The 20,808-nt window shown below is 41.5% G+C and overlaps 1 protein-coding gene across 1 annotated transcript; it reads right to left on the reverse strand.

Moving 5' to 3' along the window:
* Positions 1 to 6,118: 6,118 nt before the first annotated feature.
* Positions 6,119 to 15,121, reverse strand: LOC105912862 (pyruvate dehydrogenase (acetyl-transferring) kinase isozyme 2, mitochondrial-like). The gene is made up of 11 exons (XM_012841866.3): positions 14,814 to 15,121; positions 14,317 to 14,458; positions 10,666 to 10,737; positions 10,357 to 10,541; positions 9,653 to 9,742; positions 9,454 to 9,531; positions 9,185 to 9,261; positions 8,992 to 9,090; positions 8,084 to 8,194; positions 7,653 to 7,766; positions 6,119 to 7,503 (listed from the first exon to the last, which is right to left on the reverse strand). Exons 1-11 carry the CDS (start codon positions 14,929 to 14,931, stop codon positions 7,360 to 7,362), a joined length of 1,230 nt encoding a protein of 409 aa, XP_012697320.2. The 5' UTR covers positions 14,932 to 15,121; the 3' UTR covers positions 6,119 to 7,359.
* Between the last annotated feature and the right edge of the window lie 5,687 nt (positions 15,122 to 20,808).

Consider the following 20,808-nt stretch of genomic DNA (forward strand, 5'->3'; position numbering starts at 1 on the left):
GGTTTTCATTTAATATTTGCTGGTATTTGATGGAGTCCATGATACCATGTATTCTAACAAGATGTCCAGGGCCTTTGGAAGAAAAACAGCCCCACAACATCAAAGATCCGCCACCATACTTCACAGTGGGTTTGAGGTGCTTTTCTGTATGGCTATCTCCAAAACAACTTGTGGTGATGTAGGTGGCGTCTGATGGTAGTTTTGGAGACTTTCTGACCCCAAGACTCAACTAATGTCTGCAATTCTCCAGCTGTGATCCTTGGAGATTATTTTGCCAGTCGAACCATCCTCCTCACGGTGCGTGGGGTCAATGTACACACACGTCCTCTTCCAGGCTGATTCTTAACATCTCCTGTCGCTTTAAACTTCTTAATTATTTCCATGATAGTGGAAATGGGTATTTTCAACTGTTTAGAGATTTTCTTGTGTCCATTTCTTGATTTGTGCAGCTCCACAACTTTCCGTCGCACATCGTCACTGTGTTCTTGGGTCTTTCCCATAGTGATGAATGACTAATGGAATTTGGCCTGTGTCACCTCATATTTGTACGCCAGTGGAACAGGAAGTCATGGTTGACCTCTTAAGAGTTCCTTATCAAACAGGTGAACTTAAAAATGTAAAACATGACTGGAAATATACTTCAGTTAGATTTTAATTATAAGATTTTTCTAGGGGTGCCAATAATTGTGGCACACATGTTTTGGGGAAAAATATTTATTTAATGTCAACAGTTTTTTTTCTTTCAATAATTTTACTTCAATGCAAAGGTGCGATTTTTTTGAATATTTTGAGTGAAAGACCAAGAGGATAAACAGCAAAGACATATTTTTTCATAGCCTGTTTGCTCATATTCACCAGGGGTGCCAATAATTGTGGAGGGCACTGTATGTACTGCACGTAGTTGCATGTGTAACTTGTTGACTCGTTAGCTGTGCCTGATGTCCTGTCCTCTATGTGAGGGTGAATCTGTGATTCTTTCCTGTACTGTTTTGTCATCTGTGCAGCATCACTACCGGTAAACAAGCCAGCCCTACGTCCGTCCTGTAGCGAAGTGCGTAACCATGACTCTGGAGTAGTATCAAGTGGCCTAATATTTATGGCCCCACTTTTGTCATTACTCTCTAACCAACCCGTCTCTCTGTCTCTCTCTCTCTCTCTGTGTCTCTGTCTCTCTCTCTCTCTCTCCTCTATGTGTCTCGGTCTCTCTCTCTCTCTCTCTCTAATGGCACGTAGTAGTGTACAGTGGCTGGAAAGTGGTGACGGAGTGACGAATGGATCAACTTTGTTTTTCAGCCAAGGGGGTGACAGCTGGCATGCTGGGAGTGGAGGCCCCGGGGGATTGGGGGCTTCCGGAAAATTCCTAAAAGTCGGTGCACCGGTCTGGCATGGTACAAACACCCATTGACGACATGCCTATTTCAGGTTGCCTATCAGGACAGGCATTTATGTGGAGTGATTCAACTTTTTGCTGTTGCTACAATGCTTCTGGAACTTGCTTGGACCTACAAAAACATAAAACTTTGGAGGTCCATAGCAGTCCATCAGGTCGAGAGGTCCAAGTTAAAGTCTGCTAAGGCATTAAAACACAGTTTTTGTGGCTTGTTGGGTTTTAAGAGTGAGCTGTACAAAGGTAAATGTGGACTTGGCTAACTATTACCTAAGGTTTTTAATAGACTCTTGTACGGATTTATAATTCATCTGGAGTAATAGTGTAATGAGAGATTTTGTCACTTGTTGCAAAACAGGTATTAAGATCTGAGCATTAAAGCCTAGTAATTCTCCTTGTAAAGGATTTGTGGTTTATAGGGTTTTTACAACATTTGGCCCCAGGCAGTATAACCCACCCATTCAGAAAACAAGTTTACCCTAATTTTAGAATCATGCTAATCTCAAGCTCAGTCCTCTACTTTCTTAAAAGACAGTGTTCAGGGTTTGTTGAAGGAGAAACCCTATTCACCAGTTATATAGAAATATACATAATATAATATAATATGCAAATAAATGTTGAATAAAAGGCTGATGATAAAGGATGATCTGTATAGGTTCTTCCATGTATGTGTATACCTTTCACACTTACATTGCCATGTCACCATGAAATCCATTTGAATGGATTTCACTATTGTTTGGCACTATAGATTTTCAGGTCAAAGGAGAGCTGGGGATAGTTAGGATGGTTCAGAGCCAGGTTAACTGACATGATAAACACTTTGACTTTGACTTTGACTTATGAGACCTCGCACACCTCCTCCAGAGGTACCCGCTCCATAGCTTCCCGTTAATTACATTCAGGTAAGAATACAGGACAGCCCTTCATTTATCATTATGGAAGACTGAATGTGACTACCGTAAGTGTGAATGAAAATGTGTTATCGATCCAATGTTGTTTTTCGTATGTGAAAGAGGGAGAGAGACCCATTTACGTTTTATCAGTTACTGTGTGCGTTACTTACTATTAGGCAGAAAAAATTTGATCCTGCGCATAGGACACACCTGAGTATTTTCTGCAGGGCTGCAGAAAAATCAATGTATAAACCACGGTTAATTGTCTGGAAATTATTGTACAAGGCTTATAAATACTAACAGAGCTAACAGAACAGTAACTCGAAATGAATGTATTACAACACACACACTCCTTTCACCTGTACACACACACAGGGTTGCATACCCACAAAGACCTATGACACACAAATATTCTATTCTGCATCCACATAGTGTTAGGCTATAATAAGACTATTCACTTCTTCTTTCCACTGTACAAACACACACAGACACACACACACACACACACAGAGTGATGGTGAATATCAGCCATGGGTCCGTCAGCTGTGGAAAAAGGGATTTCTGCAATGGGATTTGTATGAAGCAACTCCCACCTTGTGCATCACCTTGAGTTGTGGTGACCACCGTCATTCAGGACTGATTTGTCTTCATACAGTGTTTCTGCAGCTCAGCTGATAGCGCTAGGTGCCACCACCACCATGGGGTGATGGGTTCCATCCTATCTGTTCCCATCTAGCACACGTACTGATGAAAACAAATATCTGTATTGGGTTGTGAGCCACAGTCGGTAAAGGCATCTGCTTAATGACTACATGTGAATGTGATTCAAATAGTTTTCCGACAGCTCTGCTGTATTGTTATCACGTGTGCTTTACGGATACACATTTCCACTCTGCTGAGCGTGCGAAGCACACTGAGAAATTGTGCCCTGACAGCTCCCTGTCCTCTTTTTCTCATATCCCCACCCCCTGCACTTCTCTTCCCCATCAAACCTGTTTCCTCCAGATTGACCACTGTGGTGCAATCAGTGATTCAGCAGCCGATGCATCTCCACCCTGTCCTAGAACATGGAAGAATGAGCTGAGGTCTTTGGCTTATGAAGATGTATGTAAATGTTTGGGCACATGGAGCAGCCCGTGCGGCAAAAACAGACATTACAAATGCAAAAAAAATGCATTAATCATGCGTACATCAGTATGAAGAGCATACAGATGTGTAAACTCAAGGGGAAATTGTAATGGTAACAACAACAAGAATAACAGAAACAATAATAGTAGATTATGTGTCCAGGGCTGCCCTTAGTTTGGCACATATCTACCTGCTCACATTTGAACCTTGAACCCAGAGGAGTTTGTTGATTCTTCTCCTCAAAGCGGAGGAACAGATAACCAGTTTTTCTTGCATTCTTGTGGCATTATCTGTGATTTACAGTAACAACCCTGACCTGGAGTGGCTACCCACTGCTGTGGAGCAGAATAACCTTCAAACACATACACAATGAGGTCTATGAGGTTAGACATACTCATGTTGCAAAATGGTCTTGGACCCTGAAGCTAGCGGGGTTCTTTGGCTTTGCCTAGTTCAAAAAACCCTCAAGGCTTTGGAATCTTTAAAGTGGTAGAAGTGGTAGAACAATTGTAAAACCCAATGATGTCAGTCCATCAAAAAAACCTAATGATGTAAGAAACTTCCAAAATTGTAATAGAATGTAATGTAATAATAATTGTACATATAATGTAACAAATTATTACAATATTGCAAGTTATTAGTTTGTTGGGTTAACCTTGTTTTTGCAGAACCCAATAATGTAATAATTAATCCAATAATGTAACAATATACCACCAATAACATAATGACATTTTTGGAATTCATTATAAATAAATGCTCTGTTTTCTATGTTCTATCCTTATTTTCAAATAGACGATGAGGTCCATTAATGTTTTTGGTGTGCATTCTTCGCTTGGGTTTGGCTGGATTGGTTGGCTGCTCTCTCACCTTTTCTTCAGAGGTGAATAGTGGCCTAAACTAAGTCGGTTCTCATGCGTGGAGACACATACACGCACACACACACGCTCATGCACACACACACACACACACACACACACACACACACACACACACACACACACACACACACACACACACACACACACACCGCCCCTGTTCTGACATATCCTCTGACTGTACTGCTGGCACTGAATCAGGTTCTCTGTGTGCCCAACCTTGGCCTGCTTCAGTGGTTGAGAACAACCCACGTGTGTGTTTATGTAAACGTTCTTGACTGCAACGTCGACCCGCCTGTTTGCGCCCTTCTCCCCCTGCATATCTTCCCCACCTTATCTCTCCCAGGAGTGTGCCACATGGACCCTTGTTTATGAGCTAAACACAATGCAGTGCTCTCAAGCCCACATTATCAAAGGCCCCACAATCAGCCACAGCTGAACACAACAGATCAATTAAGCACAACCCAACAGCACAGGGCACTTTTATCAGTTTCAAAAGTTTCACTATACATACAGTAAGGTGTAGGGTGTGTTTAGGAGGAGTAGGGTGTGTTTACTGATAAAAGAATATCCACCCATTTCTAATGATCCATAATAAAATGATTCACTACCTCTGTGTATCTGAAATGACTGACTGTGCACTGAACATAGGCAGAGAATGAATATAGTGTTAAACATACTTGCTTATTGAAAAATTCAGTGGAAAATGTTATTGAAAGCCGTGATGTAGGCATGTATTTCATCAGTGGGTACTACTGAACCAGTGTCCTCGGCAAAGGTAGGGGAACATGTGCTCAGTAGATATCCAGTTCCTGAACGTTTCATCTGGGTCAAATTTCCAGTGCCCCTGCGGAGAACGTCTGACTGGTATTGAACTAGCCCAGGGGCTCAGGCTTTAGAGGCTTCCTGGGCTGAAGTAGCTAGCACAGCTTTGGCCATTGAAATGAATGGGGGTGGTTATCCGACACGATCACCAGCTCCGCTGATCTGCTGTGAGGAGTCAGTAAATTCCCTACAAGGAATTACCCTACCCTGTACTGCTATCTGGCCTGCAACCTACAGTGCTGAAAGGAAAGTTTCTTCGATGGTGTTGTACCTCTTCAGAGAAACCCTTAGAGAATAAAGTAAACAGAGACAGTTGTGTCATGACACATTTGTATCATGTCCTTACTTGACACGGAGTCAAAGTATCACACCAATATGTACATCACTGATGACGAACGAACTTGCGATGCTCTGTGACACACTTCATTTATCCACGCACTCATTTATTCATTAACAGGATGTTCCCCACTGGTGCTCACATGAGGTAGATTTACTCCAGATCAAGAGTCAGTGGTTATCTTGACTTTTACTGCTCAGTTAATTGATTCCAACTGGCAAAACAACAAATGCCTCCGTAACTATGATGTTCCCCTTATCTACTTGTCTTAACGGTGGCTGCTATCTTAATAAAATACCCAATAGTCGTGCTCAGCAGTTTCCGCTGTTGGTTAGCTACATAAGCAGCCTCCATTTTGGAATTCAACTTCAGTAGATTTCACCCTGGAACATGTGTCAGACATCACATAAGGGATGGCCACACGTACATAACACCCATTTGGATGTTTTTCATATCTCACTGGGTTAGGGGGTTAATGGTGAGATGCTCTTTGTAATGAAGATGTCTTCAGACATTGCAGTTTGAATGTCACTCCTTCAATATGATTCAAAATGGCCCCTTAGTCTGTTAACAAGCGTGCTATACTAAATATGAATATATTATCATATTTAAAACATGAAGGAAATGAAAGTACAATCAGTTTTAGAGAAAGAACGAAGCATGGCTCAGAACCTTTCTGAAAACTACAAATGTTTTATTCAGAATTGTTTCGTTTTGTATAAAAATAAAGTTGCTTAGAAATGGTTATCTCATTTCAGTAAAATATTACACAAGCCATAATACAAACCATACAGTCATTTGTAAAAAAAAATAATCAATTTACATTGGACCAATACGGATTATCACATCACTCCTTTGACTGACACGCCATTCTGGTGCCAGCTGTCAAGTTATGGGGGCATATAGCCTCTATGTGGAAAAGGCATTTTCAAGCATTTTTTCCGCATACTACATTAAAACATGATCTGCACAAAGCACTTAACAAGAACTCCAAATACTGCAAACCAGACATTCTGATCATACAGAACAATTGAAATTGAGTATACTTTCAATTTTTGCACAATAGCCCTAGACAAAATCTCCATCTCAATGATCACTCTAGCAAAGCCAGTTTTGACTAAGGAATCTATTAAGAAATATTTGTCTGTGCAAAGGCAATGGTCTTTGTTCATAACACAGTGATATGTAAAAACTTCTGAGCCTCTGGTGAACCCCCACATGAGAATGTGCCAGTATTTAAATAATTAAAATGTAATGGACAACAATGTATTATATTATTACTTTTAAAGGAGTTGAAATTATAAAAATACCTTTGGCATATTTGGGCAATGCTACTTAACAAAATGCATGCCGCGTTGAAATGATATCTCCTTCTAATGTGCCTCTCCACCTGAAATGTATTTCATTTTCATCATTTGCACCTTCCAATGACTTTCAGCACTTCAGTCACTATCAACTTTCGGACGGTTGTTGTATCTTTTCCATTCTCTGCAGCCATCATCAATAAAAGATGAGATTTATGCATCTGTTTTCCCCACTGACTTATCAATTTGTACCCTCAGAGTTCTCCTCACAACCAATGACCGGGCCAGCTAGCACTAGTCATCACGTCATTCTGGAAGAGCTTTTGGTTTGTGACATCAGCATGCATTGGTATTTTCATTACATGTTTTGTTTTGTCGTGTCCATTTTTTCTCAGAACTCTGGTCACATTGTGACATCACATCCATTGTTCTACCCTCAATCGGGCAGCGGACTTCCATCAGTTCTGTTCCGAGGCGAAGGCTCTCCAGCAGGTTGGGTCTCCTCTAGCAGCAGCCTCCATTGGCAGCAGGTCCCATCTCACCCACTTTGTTTTTTTTCTTTTCCTCTGGGCCAAGTGCCATGTCTTCATGGCACAGAGTGACATACAGCTCACTTGGTCACGCGGTACACTGCCAGGTCGAGGGGCTCCTTACTGGGCACACACCAATCATCGGCCTCTTGGCTGAACTTGTAATGCCGCAGGGCAGTCTTGTTGAACACCGGCAACTTCTCCACAGAATCAGTGGACAGAGCCTGATAAAAAAAGAGCATTGCATATAATATAACATTATTAGTGGTGTAAATAACATACATAACAATCTTATATGTAGGTGATTCATATGGTGTAGCCTGCAGTGTAGTGTTTAACAGTTAAGGGAAGCAGCACAGTAACATGGACCTACCTTCATGTGAATAACTGCATCTGTGCCATAACCCTCCATGGAGAACAGCTGTAGGTCTCCCTGGAAGTAGCGAGCATAGAGGCGAGAGATGGGGAGCCCATAGCCAAACCCAGCCTGTGAGGGAACAAAAGAACAGTACATTAATGATGATGTAAAAGTATAAAGGCATTAAGGCATTTGTGCATTCACATTGCTGAAGGGGTTTACAACTAAGATTAGGTTCTTGGATTGGTTGGTAACAGGTGTAGTCTGTAGCTGAACCAGGAGAAGTGGACTAATCTAGCCCTTTCAACAGAGCCTGTATAGCTTGAGTAGGTGGGGCAGCATAAGTAGATTTAAGATGCTGGCTTGCACAGCCCTGGACTGAATATACTATATGTGGATATAAGAAGGAGTTCTTGTTCTTGTGTTTGTGTTTGTCACCCACTTACCAGTGGGGCTCTCTGGTGTTCCCCGATATTTGGTCTTGGAGCTGTAGAATACATGTAGCTGAAGAGTCTATCGAGCTTCCTGAAGGGAACACCGCCACCTCTATCACTCATCTGCAGAGAGACAGAGAGAGAAAAAGTACAAACAAAACACTGTTAAGCAACATTCAGTTTCCCCTTCTGACAAATGAAAGCATAACAGCAGATCAACCCAGAGACTGGGCTTGCCAGTACAGGGTGAGCATTTGAACTCAATGGATCGTGGCCATTGGGGCCTGCAGACCCAGCACTGGGCTCACAGACTGACCTGCTCACGTTTACTTAAGGGGACGGAGCCTGTGGGGTCACGGCTGAGAGGCACAGTTTCTCATGGGTACTACTCTGGCAACTACCCTTAGCCAAGTGGTCTGGATCTCCCCCTTTGGACTCCAATTGGAGCAAAGGTCGGTCAGCATGGGCGTGCCAAGCTAACTTGATTTGCTAACTACGGCTGTGCATGTTCCGCCAATCTGATTAATATGAGCCATGAACGGCAGTTTACTACAGATGGATGACTGGTGGCACTAACAGGGTTATGTAAGATGTTTTTGTGTGATCTAGGTCAAAAGACTGAGAAGCAGCACGCAGCACCTCGTTGCGTGACTTGTCCCACTAAGAAAGCCTGCTGTAAGTTGTTGCAATTATGCTGAGGACTTCCAGTGGAAGCACAGCTTATGGGTATGTGAGCTCAGGATATACTCGGCAAGTGCCACACAGGTTTGAAAGAAAGTGGTATTCATCTTTATTGCGACCAAATAAAAGTTTAGGGTCGTAACTCCATCTTCAATTTCAGCGTGAAAACTATTTTGCTTTCTTTCTGACGAGCTCGGTGTCTGGATGCCTGAATTATTTTCTGTGTTGCTGTGACTAACCTTAATTGTAAGGTCTTCTCCACCTAGGGCCACAGTAACTTGGATTGCAGGAAGATTGTAGCTGTCTTCATGGTTCTCAAAAGTTGCCCTCATAGCATTCTGTAAATCAAAAGTTATCATTTATGGATTCGTTCATTTTATTCACCTCAAACTACGAAAAAACATGGAGCATTTGATGTCTATGCGATCTTACCTTGAAGAGCTCAAACAACATATGGTACAAGTGGGAGGGGACATAAGATATGGAGATTGCCTCGTTCCTGGTATTAGCTGCAACAGAATAAATAAAAAAAAGCCATGAGTTTCCATCATGCCCATGCATGTGGTTCAAACAAGTACGATCTGCAATCTGAGCAAAGAAAAACACCAACACATAAGAGATAGAGAGGGAGATAGAGAGATAGGGTATAAATCAACGTCTGTTAAGGCCAGGCCTAAACATTTATCTGGGCAGCAGCTCACCATTAATCTCTCTCATCTCAAGCTCAGGAGCTCCCAGGTAGTACTGTTCACAGAGCATCTTGGCGCTCTCAAAGGCATCTGTGGAACAGAACAGGCCAGGAACGTGAGGATAGGGAGTCGACATTGGAATAAGTCATTTAGTGTAGTTACACAGACATTCGATGAGGCAGGTGGTTCATTGGTTTTGGCTCCTGCTTACCTCGGATAACCTCAGTGACTTCGCACTGAGAGTCAATGCACCCGATAGTGTAAGGATGAGCTGGATTGGTGGTCCCATCAAAGACAAGAGCTGCAGGAAAAAGGGACAAGAGGAGAAAAGAGAGGTGGAAAAAAGTTAGAGGGGCGAGGAGTTGGCTAGCCATAGTGCGTATCGGAGCCCAAGGTTTGTGCCAGGGACGAAGGTGAATAATTTACACAAGCCAGAAAGAGCCAGCCTGGCTCGACACTTTCAATGACTAACCTCCAGTGCTTCAAAAAAATGAGTCACCACGTATTGAGGTGGATTGATCAGGCTCTACTGATATCAAGCCAGAAAAGGTAGGGCGGAAGGGAGGGCCAGATTAGACCTAATTTCTGTCCAGCACAGCTGTCCTAACACCCTTGCCTCGTTCATACTGGGGTAAAGGTCCTCTGTTCAAAAGACTGCCTCAGGCCTTCCGCTTGCTCAGCAGGAGAGTGAATTGAGGAAATGGAAAATGCTTACTTAGCAGGTTCAACAATGGGCCGAATTTGCTGCCAAAACGTTTGTCAATGACTGTCACTTGCAAAAGTCTACTGAGGGCCAGGATTGGTTTTTGATACCATAGTGATTAAGAGGCTTTTTCAAGGATGACTTTAAATTATAGACATGTTTGATGTTTGATTAACTAAGCTAATAGTGAAAGGAAAGAACAAAACACTCACTGTGTTGGTTGATGAGCATACGAATAGAGATGCGGCTCATATAGAAGCGGTCCAGAAAGTACTGAATGTTCTGGCTGGTGACGGGGTCCGGACCAAACGCATCTTTGTATTCAATGATCCCCTGAGCCATGGTGGGCACCACGTCATTGTGCCGGTTCCTGATGGTCACCAAGGCATCGTTAAACCTTTAAATGAATATGAATATGGGGGAAAAGGGAGGTTCAGTAAGCACGTGAAGGCCTTAATACAAACCATATGAAGAGCACTACTTTTTGTTAGATGGTGGAGCTGCCTGTACTGGACACTTACGCATCTAAAATACTGTGGTCGTCAGGTCTCTTGTCAAGGAATTCCAGGATTTCTATCAGACTCTGGATGTACCTGCAGGAACACAGACACACCGGAGGAATGAGATGCTGTCCCATCACCCCGCCGTTCCCTTCCCCTCAGATGCACAGCCCATTACGGTACACTGAGCTGGCAGAGTGAATACTGGCTGGGACAGGCCAGCTGCCGGCCATCGAGGAGGGGTACTTTTCCACTGGTACTTTTCCAGTGTTTGTGCACCAGCCAGGCATCCCCCCTACCCCCTAACTAAGATACCAGCTTAGACCCCCCCCCCCCCCCGACACACACGTACACACAGAGCATTGCTATGCACACACCCATACATTCTTTCATCTGACACCCACCAACATGCAATCAATGCCTTTCCTCCAGGCTCGTGCCTCCATGAGGTAAACAAGTCCCCAGCTCTACATGGCAGCAGCAGCAGAGGCTGGCATTAGTCCTGCGCAAAGAACTCCATTGATGTGCAACCAGCTGATTCACACACTAATCAGACAGACACAGCAGCTTATTACCATCAGTGACCAAGTCATATGCCAGCACGAGCGAATGGGCCTTCCCAATTAACTCATGTACTGTAAATAGGGTCTGTGTGCATGCGTGTGCGTGTGCGTGTGGAGACGCAGATACAATTTCAGGTGTATACGTAGGCAATCAGGATTTGAACATCAGACTAACGTGCTTTGCATGAGGGACAATGTGTCCATGTGTAGGTATAGCTATTTCATAAAGATACACAGGCTGTGGAGGAATGGGAAGTAGAAGCTTCCCATTGAAAGCTGTAAAGTTTTTCATATGTACCATTATCAGTTTGCGGCAATGTCAGTTTTCTTTCTTTGCCTGGGGCTCTAGGGGACAGAGGCAGCCTGTGGTAAACATCTAAATCTAACGGCTGCTTCCCACCCACCACTGCACAACACAGGATGTCAGACATACCAGCCCCCTTTCTCCACCAATCAGAGCACAGTGTTCCTAGAAGCCCAGCATGGCCCACATCCCCCATTCCCCATGGCCAAGGTAGTGTGAGAACAACGTCACTAAAACTGGAGATGTTATGAAATTAGACCCCCCCCCCCCCCCCCCCCCACACCCCCAAAAAAATCTCCAAATGTTTTTCAGGGCAGTGCCTGCTGACTTGCCACTGTGAAATAATAACAATTTGCTATGGTTGCAAGATCATATTTCACACGGGCCACAGAACATTCTCATTATATCCATTGTTTTTAATAATGGTCTACATTTTCCCTCTTCCTTAAAAAAATAAAAGGTCACTCAAAGGTAAAAAAAAATACTTTTGAAAAGTCGTAATGTCATGTAATATAACGTCATAAAAGGTGTAGTATAGTGTCTAGTGTTTAATTTTACAGCAGTTTTATGATCTCAGCATTGTTCCAAATAGAGGCCCAGACTGTTGCAATCGTAGCCAACAACAGCGTCCGTTAGAACGTCCTGTTCCCTGTGCTGCATCTGCGGAAAAAAACAACTCGACGACAACGCACGGCCAAGGTCTCAAATTTCACATCTCAAAGCGACAGATACAGTACAGGCTATAACTCGAAAGCAAGTACTGTGGACACGTGATCGCAGCACAACAAGGCACATGCACACGAGCCAGCGGTTTTAAAATAGCTCACTTTTTCATTTATGTTTCATATTTCGTTTCCAACTCTCCAGTTTCATGAATCTATAGACTGCGTGGTTATTCCGGACGTTGCATGCAGACTATATGCCACCTATGCCTTAATGGCCAAAACTGTTGGTTATATATTCATCAAAGAGGAAAATGCTTTATTTGTAGGGTTGGGTACCGAGAACCGGTACCAATATGGAACCGGTTCCAATACAACCGGTACCTACCCGGACCGAAATGCAACGAAGATTTCGGTGCTTCATTTCGGTGCCTGAGCCAATTGAACACGGTCGCTAGGCAGATTCGGTGGGGCACATGTAAAACTGCCCCAGCTCCCAATGTAAACTTTGTCCTGTGTCGCTCACGCTCATTGGTGTTTTCATAGCAACAGTCTTATGACAGTGAAGAGCAGGCAAGCACAAACAGAACTAGCCATCAACCTTTTAACAGAGAAAATACGGAAAGGTAAAACGGTCAAAAGTGTGGCTGTATTTCGCACAAAAAGATTCAAACATCGCGACATGCAGCAAATGCAACAAAATAATTGCGTGAAAAGAGAGGAGAGAAGGCAAGAGTCAACGGCAGATCAGCAACCGAAGACTGAAAAATAAACGGAGATTACCAACGGTAGTCTCTTAAAGGGGCAGTACACATTTTCTCGTACTCAGTGTGTTCAAGTAACAAGATTCACTATGAACAAGATAGAAAAGATAGGTATAAACAAATCATAAAATGGTGAAATTTCATGAAATAAATGCAAACAAAATAATACATTTTTGACTCCAAAGGCAAATATGCTCATATTTTTGTAAAAGAAGTTTGAAGCTGTTTTTTGCATTTATTTATATTTATTTAAGTATAGGCCTACTATAAACTGTTGTTTACAGTTAATATAATGTTCATAGTTTGAAGTTAAAAAGTTTGAAGCTGTAGTTGGAAGCCAAGTGTTTTGTATGTATTTATATTTATAATATACTTTAAACAGTTAATATATTGTTCAATTTGAAGAAAAAAAATTGCCTTGGCAATAAAAAAAGCCTTTTTTTAATGTCGTCAATCGTCGCTTTGTGCTTTAAAAAAAAGAAGTATCGGTTCAGGCACTGTTTAGGCACCGGTATCGTTTTAAAAGTATCGGTTTAGCACCAGTATCGGAAAAAACCCAAACGATACCCATCCCTAATTGTCTGTACTTTTAGATACATATCTGTGTGTACAGGCCTCATCGACACCATCGGAGAGGGTTTTCTCCTGTGTAGGTCATGCGTTTAGTCAGGAAAGGTGTCGCATTTTGCCGGAGAAGGCAAATATGCTGATATTTCTACAAAAGAATTGCTGACGTATTGAAGCTGTAGTGTGTGTACAGAGTGTGTGTGTGTGTTTTGTATTTATTTAAGTATAGTCTAAACTTTTGTTAACAGTTCATATATTATTTAAGTTTTAAGTTAAAAAGTGTTTTGTATTTATTTATATATATAATCTACTTTAAACAGTTCATATATTTGGCAATAAAAAAAGCCTTTCTTAAATGTCGTCAATCGCAATTTTTTTAATTTATTTTTTATAAAAGTATCGGTTCCGGCACCGTTTAGGCACCGGTATCGTTTTAAAAGTATCGGTTATGTACCGGTATCGGATAAAAACCAAACGATACCCATCCCTATTTATTTGTATGTCCTATGTAACTTAGGTACAGCAACCTTCAAATATGTGTGCAGTGCAACTACTGCCAGAACTCAGAAGCAAGGTGGAACAATCTAGGACAAAGTTCAACAACTCTAACCCACTTCCCATGACATAACACAGAGGTACACTCATAACAATGGTATTGGTCTTTCAAAATCTACTTTACCCCTAACTAAATAACTTATTGACAATACATACTATACAGCAAGAAGCATCTTTTAAAGGTATAACGTTCGTTTTTGTGCTTCGGACTGATGTTATGGTATGTACAGTAACTACTACCGGATGTTTGCGCTTACCAGCTCTGTACAAGCTGCACGGATGGGGTGGAGAGCAGGCGGTCTGGCATAAGGCTAATCTCCTTCATGATGTTGGACAGCCGGACGGGCAGCTCTTGTCGCAGGAAGGCGAACGAGGTCTTCTCGCAGGCGTTCGTGGAGCCTATTAAACATTTAAAGAGTATCAGCAATGTAGGATGCCATCTATGTTAGCATGCTATGTTCGGTTGTGATGGTCAAATAACAATGCAGGGATATGTCGAGTTATTCTGTGTTTAAACATGATTATAGTAGGCTATAGTCAAGTGAAACGCTATTGAACACTAATGGAATTGACAACATATCAGCATCTCCATCATGAATTATCACTATCACCACCATCATCGTCAAATACAATAACATTGTCCACAGAAGCATCAACTAAGCAAGCAGACACCACACACACAAAACTATGACATTAATTGAAAACAACAGCACAAAACTGTAACCTAATATTTGCAACAGCATGTTCAACTCACCAAAATCCAAGAATTGCTTCATTGACAGAGGAGATGGAGAAAATTTTGAGAAATGGTCTATCTGCTTGGGTACATTCGCCAGCGCAGCATTCTTCATGAGAAATCTTACGAACTTCATGGTGCAAATTCAGTAAAGATAAACCTTTCAAGTCGATACAATAAAACAAGCTTCCCCGATATTCAGATAGCAAAGAGTGTGCTTAAGATTGCTACTCCTGTCAGTTCTCAATCTACAGTACAGATAACCTGTGTACAATTCTCTGAAGATATCACCAGTCGCCGAGGTCTTAAAGTTTACCTCGGCAAAGAAGGAACGCCCATTCTAACACGTCTGTCCCCAAAGCCGTCCAATGAGGCGAACGAGGATGACGCCTAAACACGCCCTGTAAGAATTCTTGTAAACAACTCTGGAGAACGTGCAGTTGTGACAGACAAACGCAACCGTGATTTTACATAATGTATTTGTCCAAAAGACCGCATGGAAAGTTAGTGCTGTAAGCTACCTCACAACAAGGTCACTTTTAAGTGTATCTGACAGCAACACCACTGTTCCGCTTTAGTGCTTTGGTGTTGGCAGTAGAAACACTTGACCATGAGGTCGCGACATTCATCTCCGTGGCGTTCTACATGAATATTTTCCAAAGCATATACAATAACAAGTGGGCAACTGATTTCATAACCATGCATACATGGCAGTAGTGTTGAGATAAGTTGTGATATTAGTCTTATTTGCAGTGTGTATGATTTTCAACTATGAGGTGTTTGGAATAAATGCCTGCAGAATATGAAACAGGGAAAAGCAGATTAGAAATGGACAGAGAGAAGGACATGTGCGATCTTAGTATGAAATGTATGAGTTTCTTTACAAAACGTGTGAAGAAGCATTATGAAGATTTAAAAAGCATGCAAAATCTTTGTGAACACAATCAACGGCCCAGTTGACACTGATAAAAGTTTGCTAACATGCAAACTGACGTCTTTTTTGGTGATATCGTCCTGCTGTGAAGGCTTTTCTTACATTTTCCAACTCAAACTATATAGTGCATAGGCTGGACAGCTTGTGGGAATGACTATCCTTCACGTGACCATATTCCATCACAGTTAATTTGAAGATGATACCAAAAGTAGTTGCTCATAATAAAACATTTCTCAGAAGTGGCGAATTGTTGCTTTAATCATCCAGCCATACAAAAGTAAGTAATGGAGCTCCGTGGCTGAACCCCTGCTCTTCTCTTTGTACATGCTACCCTTAGGTGCTGTAATAGGTAAGTGTGCTATTAACTTCCATTGCTATGATGATAACACCCAACTATACCTATCCATGAAAACTGACAAAATTATACAACTACCTTGCCTGAAAGTTGTTGATGGATGTCTAACAATTTCCAGCTCGTTAACACAGATAAAACTGAGGCTATGATTGCAGGCACTAAGCAGTTGAGAGCATTTGGGAAGCATTTGATTGCATCCCACTAACATTACATGGTGTAACAATTGACCAAGACCTGACGTTCGACTCACACATGAAACAAATCTAAAAGACATACTTTTTTTCATCTATAAAATACTGCCAAAATCAGAAAAGTCCTTTCCCTCCAAGATGCAGAAAAAACAATCCACACTTAAATTACGCTGCGACTAGCCTACAATACTCTTCTTTCCAGATGGAGCAACAACTCAATAGAGAGCCTCCAACTTATACAGAAACCTGCTGCTCACACACTTACTTGAACTACAAAATATGAACATATCTCACCTGTACTTGCCTCTCTGCACTGGTTCCCTGTCAAAAGAAGAATTGGTTTCAAAGTACTCTTTCTAACATACAAAGCCCTCAACAGCTTAGCTCCAAATTACCTCAAGGAATTGGTTGACCCCTACTGCCCACCAAGACCAAGATTTCACCTATGACCACGAACATATCTCACCTGTCCCCACCTGTAATGCCATTTGCTGTCTACCCACTAAACTGTTCTACAACAAGTACTTGAATGCTGGCTGTCTGCATTTTTATCCACAATCAATGCTGTATGTATCGTGGATGTACATCTTGTATGCGGGGAACTGGATTACATAATCTCTTATATGGACTCCATTCTGCAAAAATGAGTTTACAGTACACTGCTCCAACTATCCAGATATCAATCAATGTTGATGGTTTTGTAGTATCAGCTCTGCCCATGCTAACACCAAATACAGAATGCGGGCACACTGGTCTGACAGCAGGTTTCCAAAACCCTGTGTGTGTGTTTGTTGTCGACTTCATCAATGCCTGTAGCCCTCTTGAATGGGCCTTGTAATAAAAGGGTGGGATTCGTGACACAGGGTCACTGACACAATGTGGTGGCTGGGGGGAAAACAAGTCAACAAGGTGCCGCACCAGAGATCAGCTGTGATGGGAATCCTGAGATTACTTAACCAAAATGGTGGATTAAGCGCTGCCCGTCTCCTCAACCCGCTTGCTGAGCAGTGTTATGCCTGGCTGCGGGCCAGGAACTGTACTGCAATCGTGAGCCAACGAGCCAATTGCCAACTTGATGCTTTGATACTGCCGGGAATGACTACAAAATGTCCTGGGACAGTAAACAAGGCACATTAACTCTTTCTAGAAAGAAAGAGAGAGAGAGACAGAGGGGAAAGAAAGAGAGAGAGAAAGGGGAAAGAAGGAGAGTGGGACATTAGTAAATAGAGGGCCGATCAAACTACAAATAGTTGCGGTTCTGAACAGTTATTTTACTTGGCACAAAACCAAACCACAAAACAAAAGAGACGCTGGAGACATGCTGTTCCCAGCACGAGTCTGCTGTTTTGGATATCCATGAACGTTTGCCAGTTCTCAACACTCACTGTGAAGTCACACTTACAGAGAAATCAAGTCAGGGGAGGTCAGTTGATGACATGACACTCTCCTGAGCTGGACTGACTGGAAGGCGCTTGATGGGTAACTGTAATTAGTTAGAGTACAATTACTATTAGGCCGTCCCGCCAGGGTTTTGTGATCTTGCGTTTTCACAAGGTTTTTAACAAAGGATTTCCCACGATTTTCTCTTAATACAGCAATATTAACACAAAACAACCACAAAGTCCTGGAATTTCTGCATTGATCATCCTCTGATTAGACCTGACGAAGAGTAGGCCCTAAATAATTGTTCTCCTTAAGTATGTCCATGGCTTTCAATGATTCATCGAACAAGGGAAAGAACCATTCATAACCTTTCTGTCACAACTCCCTAGCTCTCTTGGTATGAGTTAATTCAAAATTCTTCCCAACAATATTAATAAAAGACTCGTGGGAGTTGTTCTATTTGAACATGTAGATGTCATTCTGTGCATAGTGGCTCTTTGTTTCTGGTGATGTGTGCACTGATTTTCTTTTGTGAGGGCCTAACAAATGTAACAAATGCAGTAAAGAGCCTTGGACAGAGGAACAGAATGCACAGGAACACTGGGATTTACTGATTTTTTAAAAATCATGCCTTAAGAATTACACACAAGTAATATTTCTGATTTTTGTTTGATGAAAAAAAAAATGCATATTGTACCTTTATAGTATGTTATAAAAATATGTGTAAATACCCACATATTTGGGGGCAGAGACCTCTGTGTTCTGGTGCCAGACGATGTGCCTGTGTCAGTGTTTACCCTGTCAACTACTGGCACAGTAGTATGTAGGTGTGTGATGCGCAAGTGTCCTGTTTACCCAGTCACCGGCACATTACGTGCCTTCACAGGCATCCACTCCTCATCCTTGTCACTTGTCTGTGTATCACACGGCTGTAATCCTACCTAATCTATGGTTCAGCACAACACACCGTGGGGTTGGTACTATCTAGAAGCTTCATTTAATGAGATGAGTTGATCACATTGGAACAGCATTTATGTCAGGACGTGGAAACGTCCTAAATAGCTGAATGCTTGGCTACATGGTTGTTGACTAAGGGAGAGTAGGAAGAGCGATGGAAACACTCATCTATTTTTATGGGAACATTGTATAATTTGTTTTTGAATGTGAGCGTGATCTTGTACAGTACCGTAATGACTGAAAGCATCCAGAACAGATAGCAGAAATTCACAGAAAATTCACAGGAATACTGCTTACTTTTGTATGACATTCATTTCCACAACATGGCTAAGGCATGGCTATGTTGACACATTTTCAAGGCAATGATGTTTTAGGGGTCATGTTTTCCAGTGCAGCAAGGAAGTGTTTGTGACTCGTGTGACATATTTCCACTGCGGTACACATGAGCTGAGGTCACGAGATGACTTTGTTTACAGCATACTGCAGGCTGTATTTGACACTGACCCGAATGATGTATACATGCCATACATACCGTAGCTTAAGATCTGTACGAGTACATGTCGTCCTCTGCTGGATGAAAATGAAACAGTGAAAACATTTGGTCACTGCATCTGTTGAAAATGATGACTAATGTCAGAGATATACCAGATTAATTCTTGCTCAAATCTACATTAAATTGGGTCTGTGCTTGACTTAAGGTGTGACACTGCACTGAACTACAGAAGTCACCTAAAACAATCTTAAAGTGAAAGACATTGTTTTTCAAGGTGTTGTGCATAGTCGCCTAAGCACAGCAATCTACATGGCACAAACACCACCATAAACTTTATAAATAGCCCAAAAACATTGACAACATAACAACGTTGAGTTTAACTTCATTTGAGTAGAAAGCACAGACCATGCTTGCTGTTTTAGCAGACCTATCTTTTGAGAGAGTTTTAGAGTTTTTTTATTTCAAAATGCGATCAACTGTTTAATTGCAACAAATATTTAAATGATGATAACGTCAGGTTATCTCTGTTACAGAGTGATGATTGGACAAGATATTAATTGATTTTGAAAAAGAAAAAAATGAGTGTCTTTCTAATCAACATCAGGTTTTTGTTTTGGACAGATATGGATGACTGCCGACTACAACAGCAGGAAAGGGAGAAAAAAATGCTTATTATCGTGGTGTTAATTTGGCTGCTCCGTTACAAATTATAATGTAACATTGTAAGTGTACAGGTCAATGTACAGTTTTCTTATTGTGTTTGAATGGTGCATCTGACAAAAAAAAGTATTAGTGGCTAATGTTTCCACCTAGTGGTTGCAAAACTGAATTGCCTTCCTTGTGACACAACTTGGGGTTGCATTATAATAAATGTGAGAGCTCAATCAATACAATATCAGTGATGCAAGTCCTCTATGGATGGTTATTAAATGGATTTTTTTCTGAGTCATAGACAAAAATTACATGGAATTTTATTTCAGAAATATTAATATATAAAAAGAAAGAACAAGTACGATCTTCATTTTATTGCCTGATATTACTGGTATTATACTTTGCTTGAGATAGGAAACAGAAACCAGAGACATATTGGATCCTGAAAGAAAATCACTGGCAGACATTTTGCTATTACTGTATCCCCTGGCCTGTATGCTTACTGTTGGGAGTTTAGGTCTCAGATTCTGTGAAATGCACCTTGAGGCAAAGTCCTTCGTTACAGGTGCAATTTACATAAATAAAATTAAACCCTCCAGATTATGCTGCTTAGCAAATTGGGTTCATTAGCAAGAAATGTTAAAGATAATTATAAGATGTCATGATCTAATAATTTAGAATGCAAAATGCAAATGTTATGCTAGCTAGATAGCGTGTCATGCAACTACACACATCTTATGTACAGATGAACTGTAGCATGAAATCTGTCAGTAGTATACGAACTAGTAGAGTAAGTTGAACTTTTAGGCAACTTTCAACTTACTAGTAATTTGAAGATTGCGTATTTACAAATACAGATGGACCTTGCAAGACAGCCAAAAGTGTTACCAAATCAATGGGAAAACACCAGGCTGGAAGGCCTGCAATAGAATAATGCATGAGAGTTTTAAATATTGTGGAAAATAAGATTAATCAGACTCCTTTAAATTATTAAATGACCTCCAATATTACCAAGCAGTATATTAGATAGTGGCACAGTAATGGCATGG

This window comes from Clupea harengus, chromosome 1, assembly GCF_900700415.2.
Source record: "Clupea harengus chromosome 1, Ch_v2.0.2, whole genome shotgun sequence".
NCBI lineage: Eukaryota > Metazoa > Chordata > Actinopteri > Clupeiformes > Clupeidae > Clupea > Clupea harengus.

Coding starts and splice junctions, on each gene's coding strand:
- LOC105912862 (XM_012841866.3), bottom strand. CDS start 14,931: ATGAAGTTCGTAAGATTTCTCATGAAGAATGCTGCGCTGGCGAATGTA. Junction 9,532..9,652: donor AGTCACTGAGGTTATCCGAG/GTAAGCAGGAGC, acceptor TCTGTTCCACAG/ATGCCTTTGAGAGCGCCAAG. Junction 8,195..8,991: donor GAGAAGACCTTACAATTAAG/GTTAGTCACAGC, acceptor GTCTCTCTGCAG/ATGAGTGATAGAGGTGGCGG.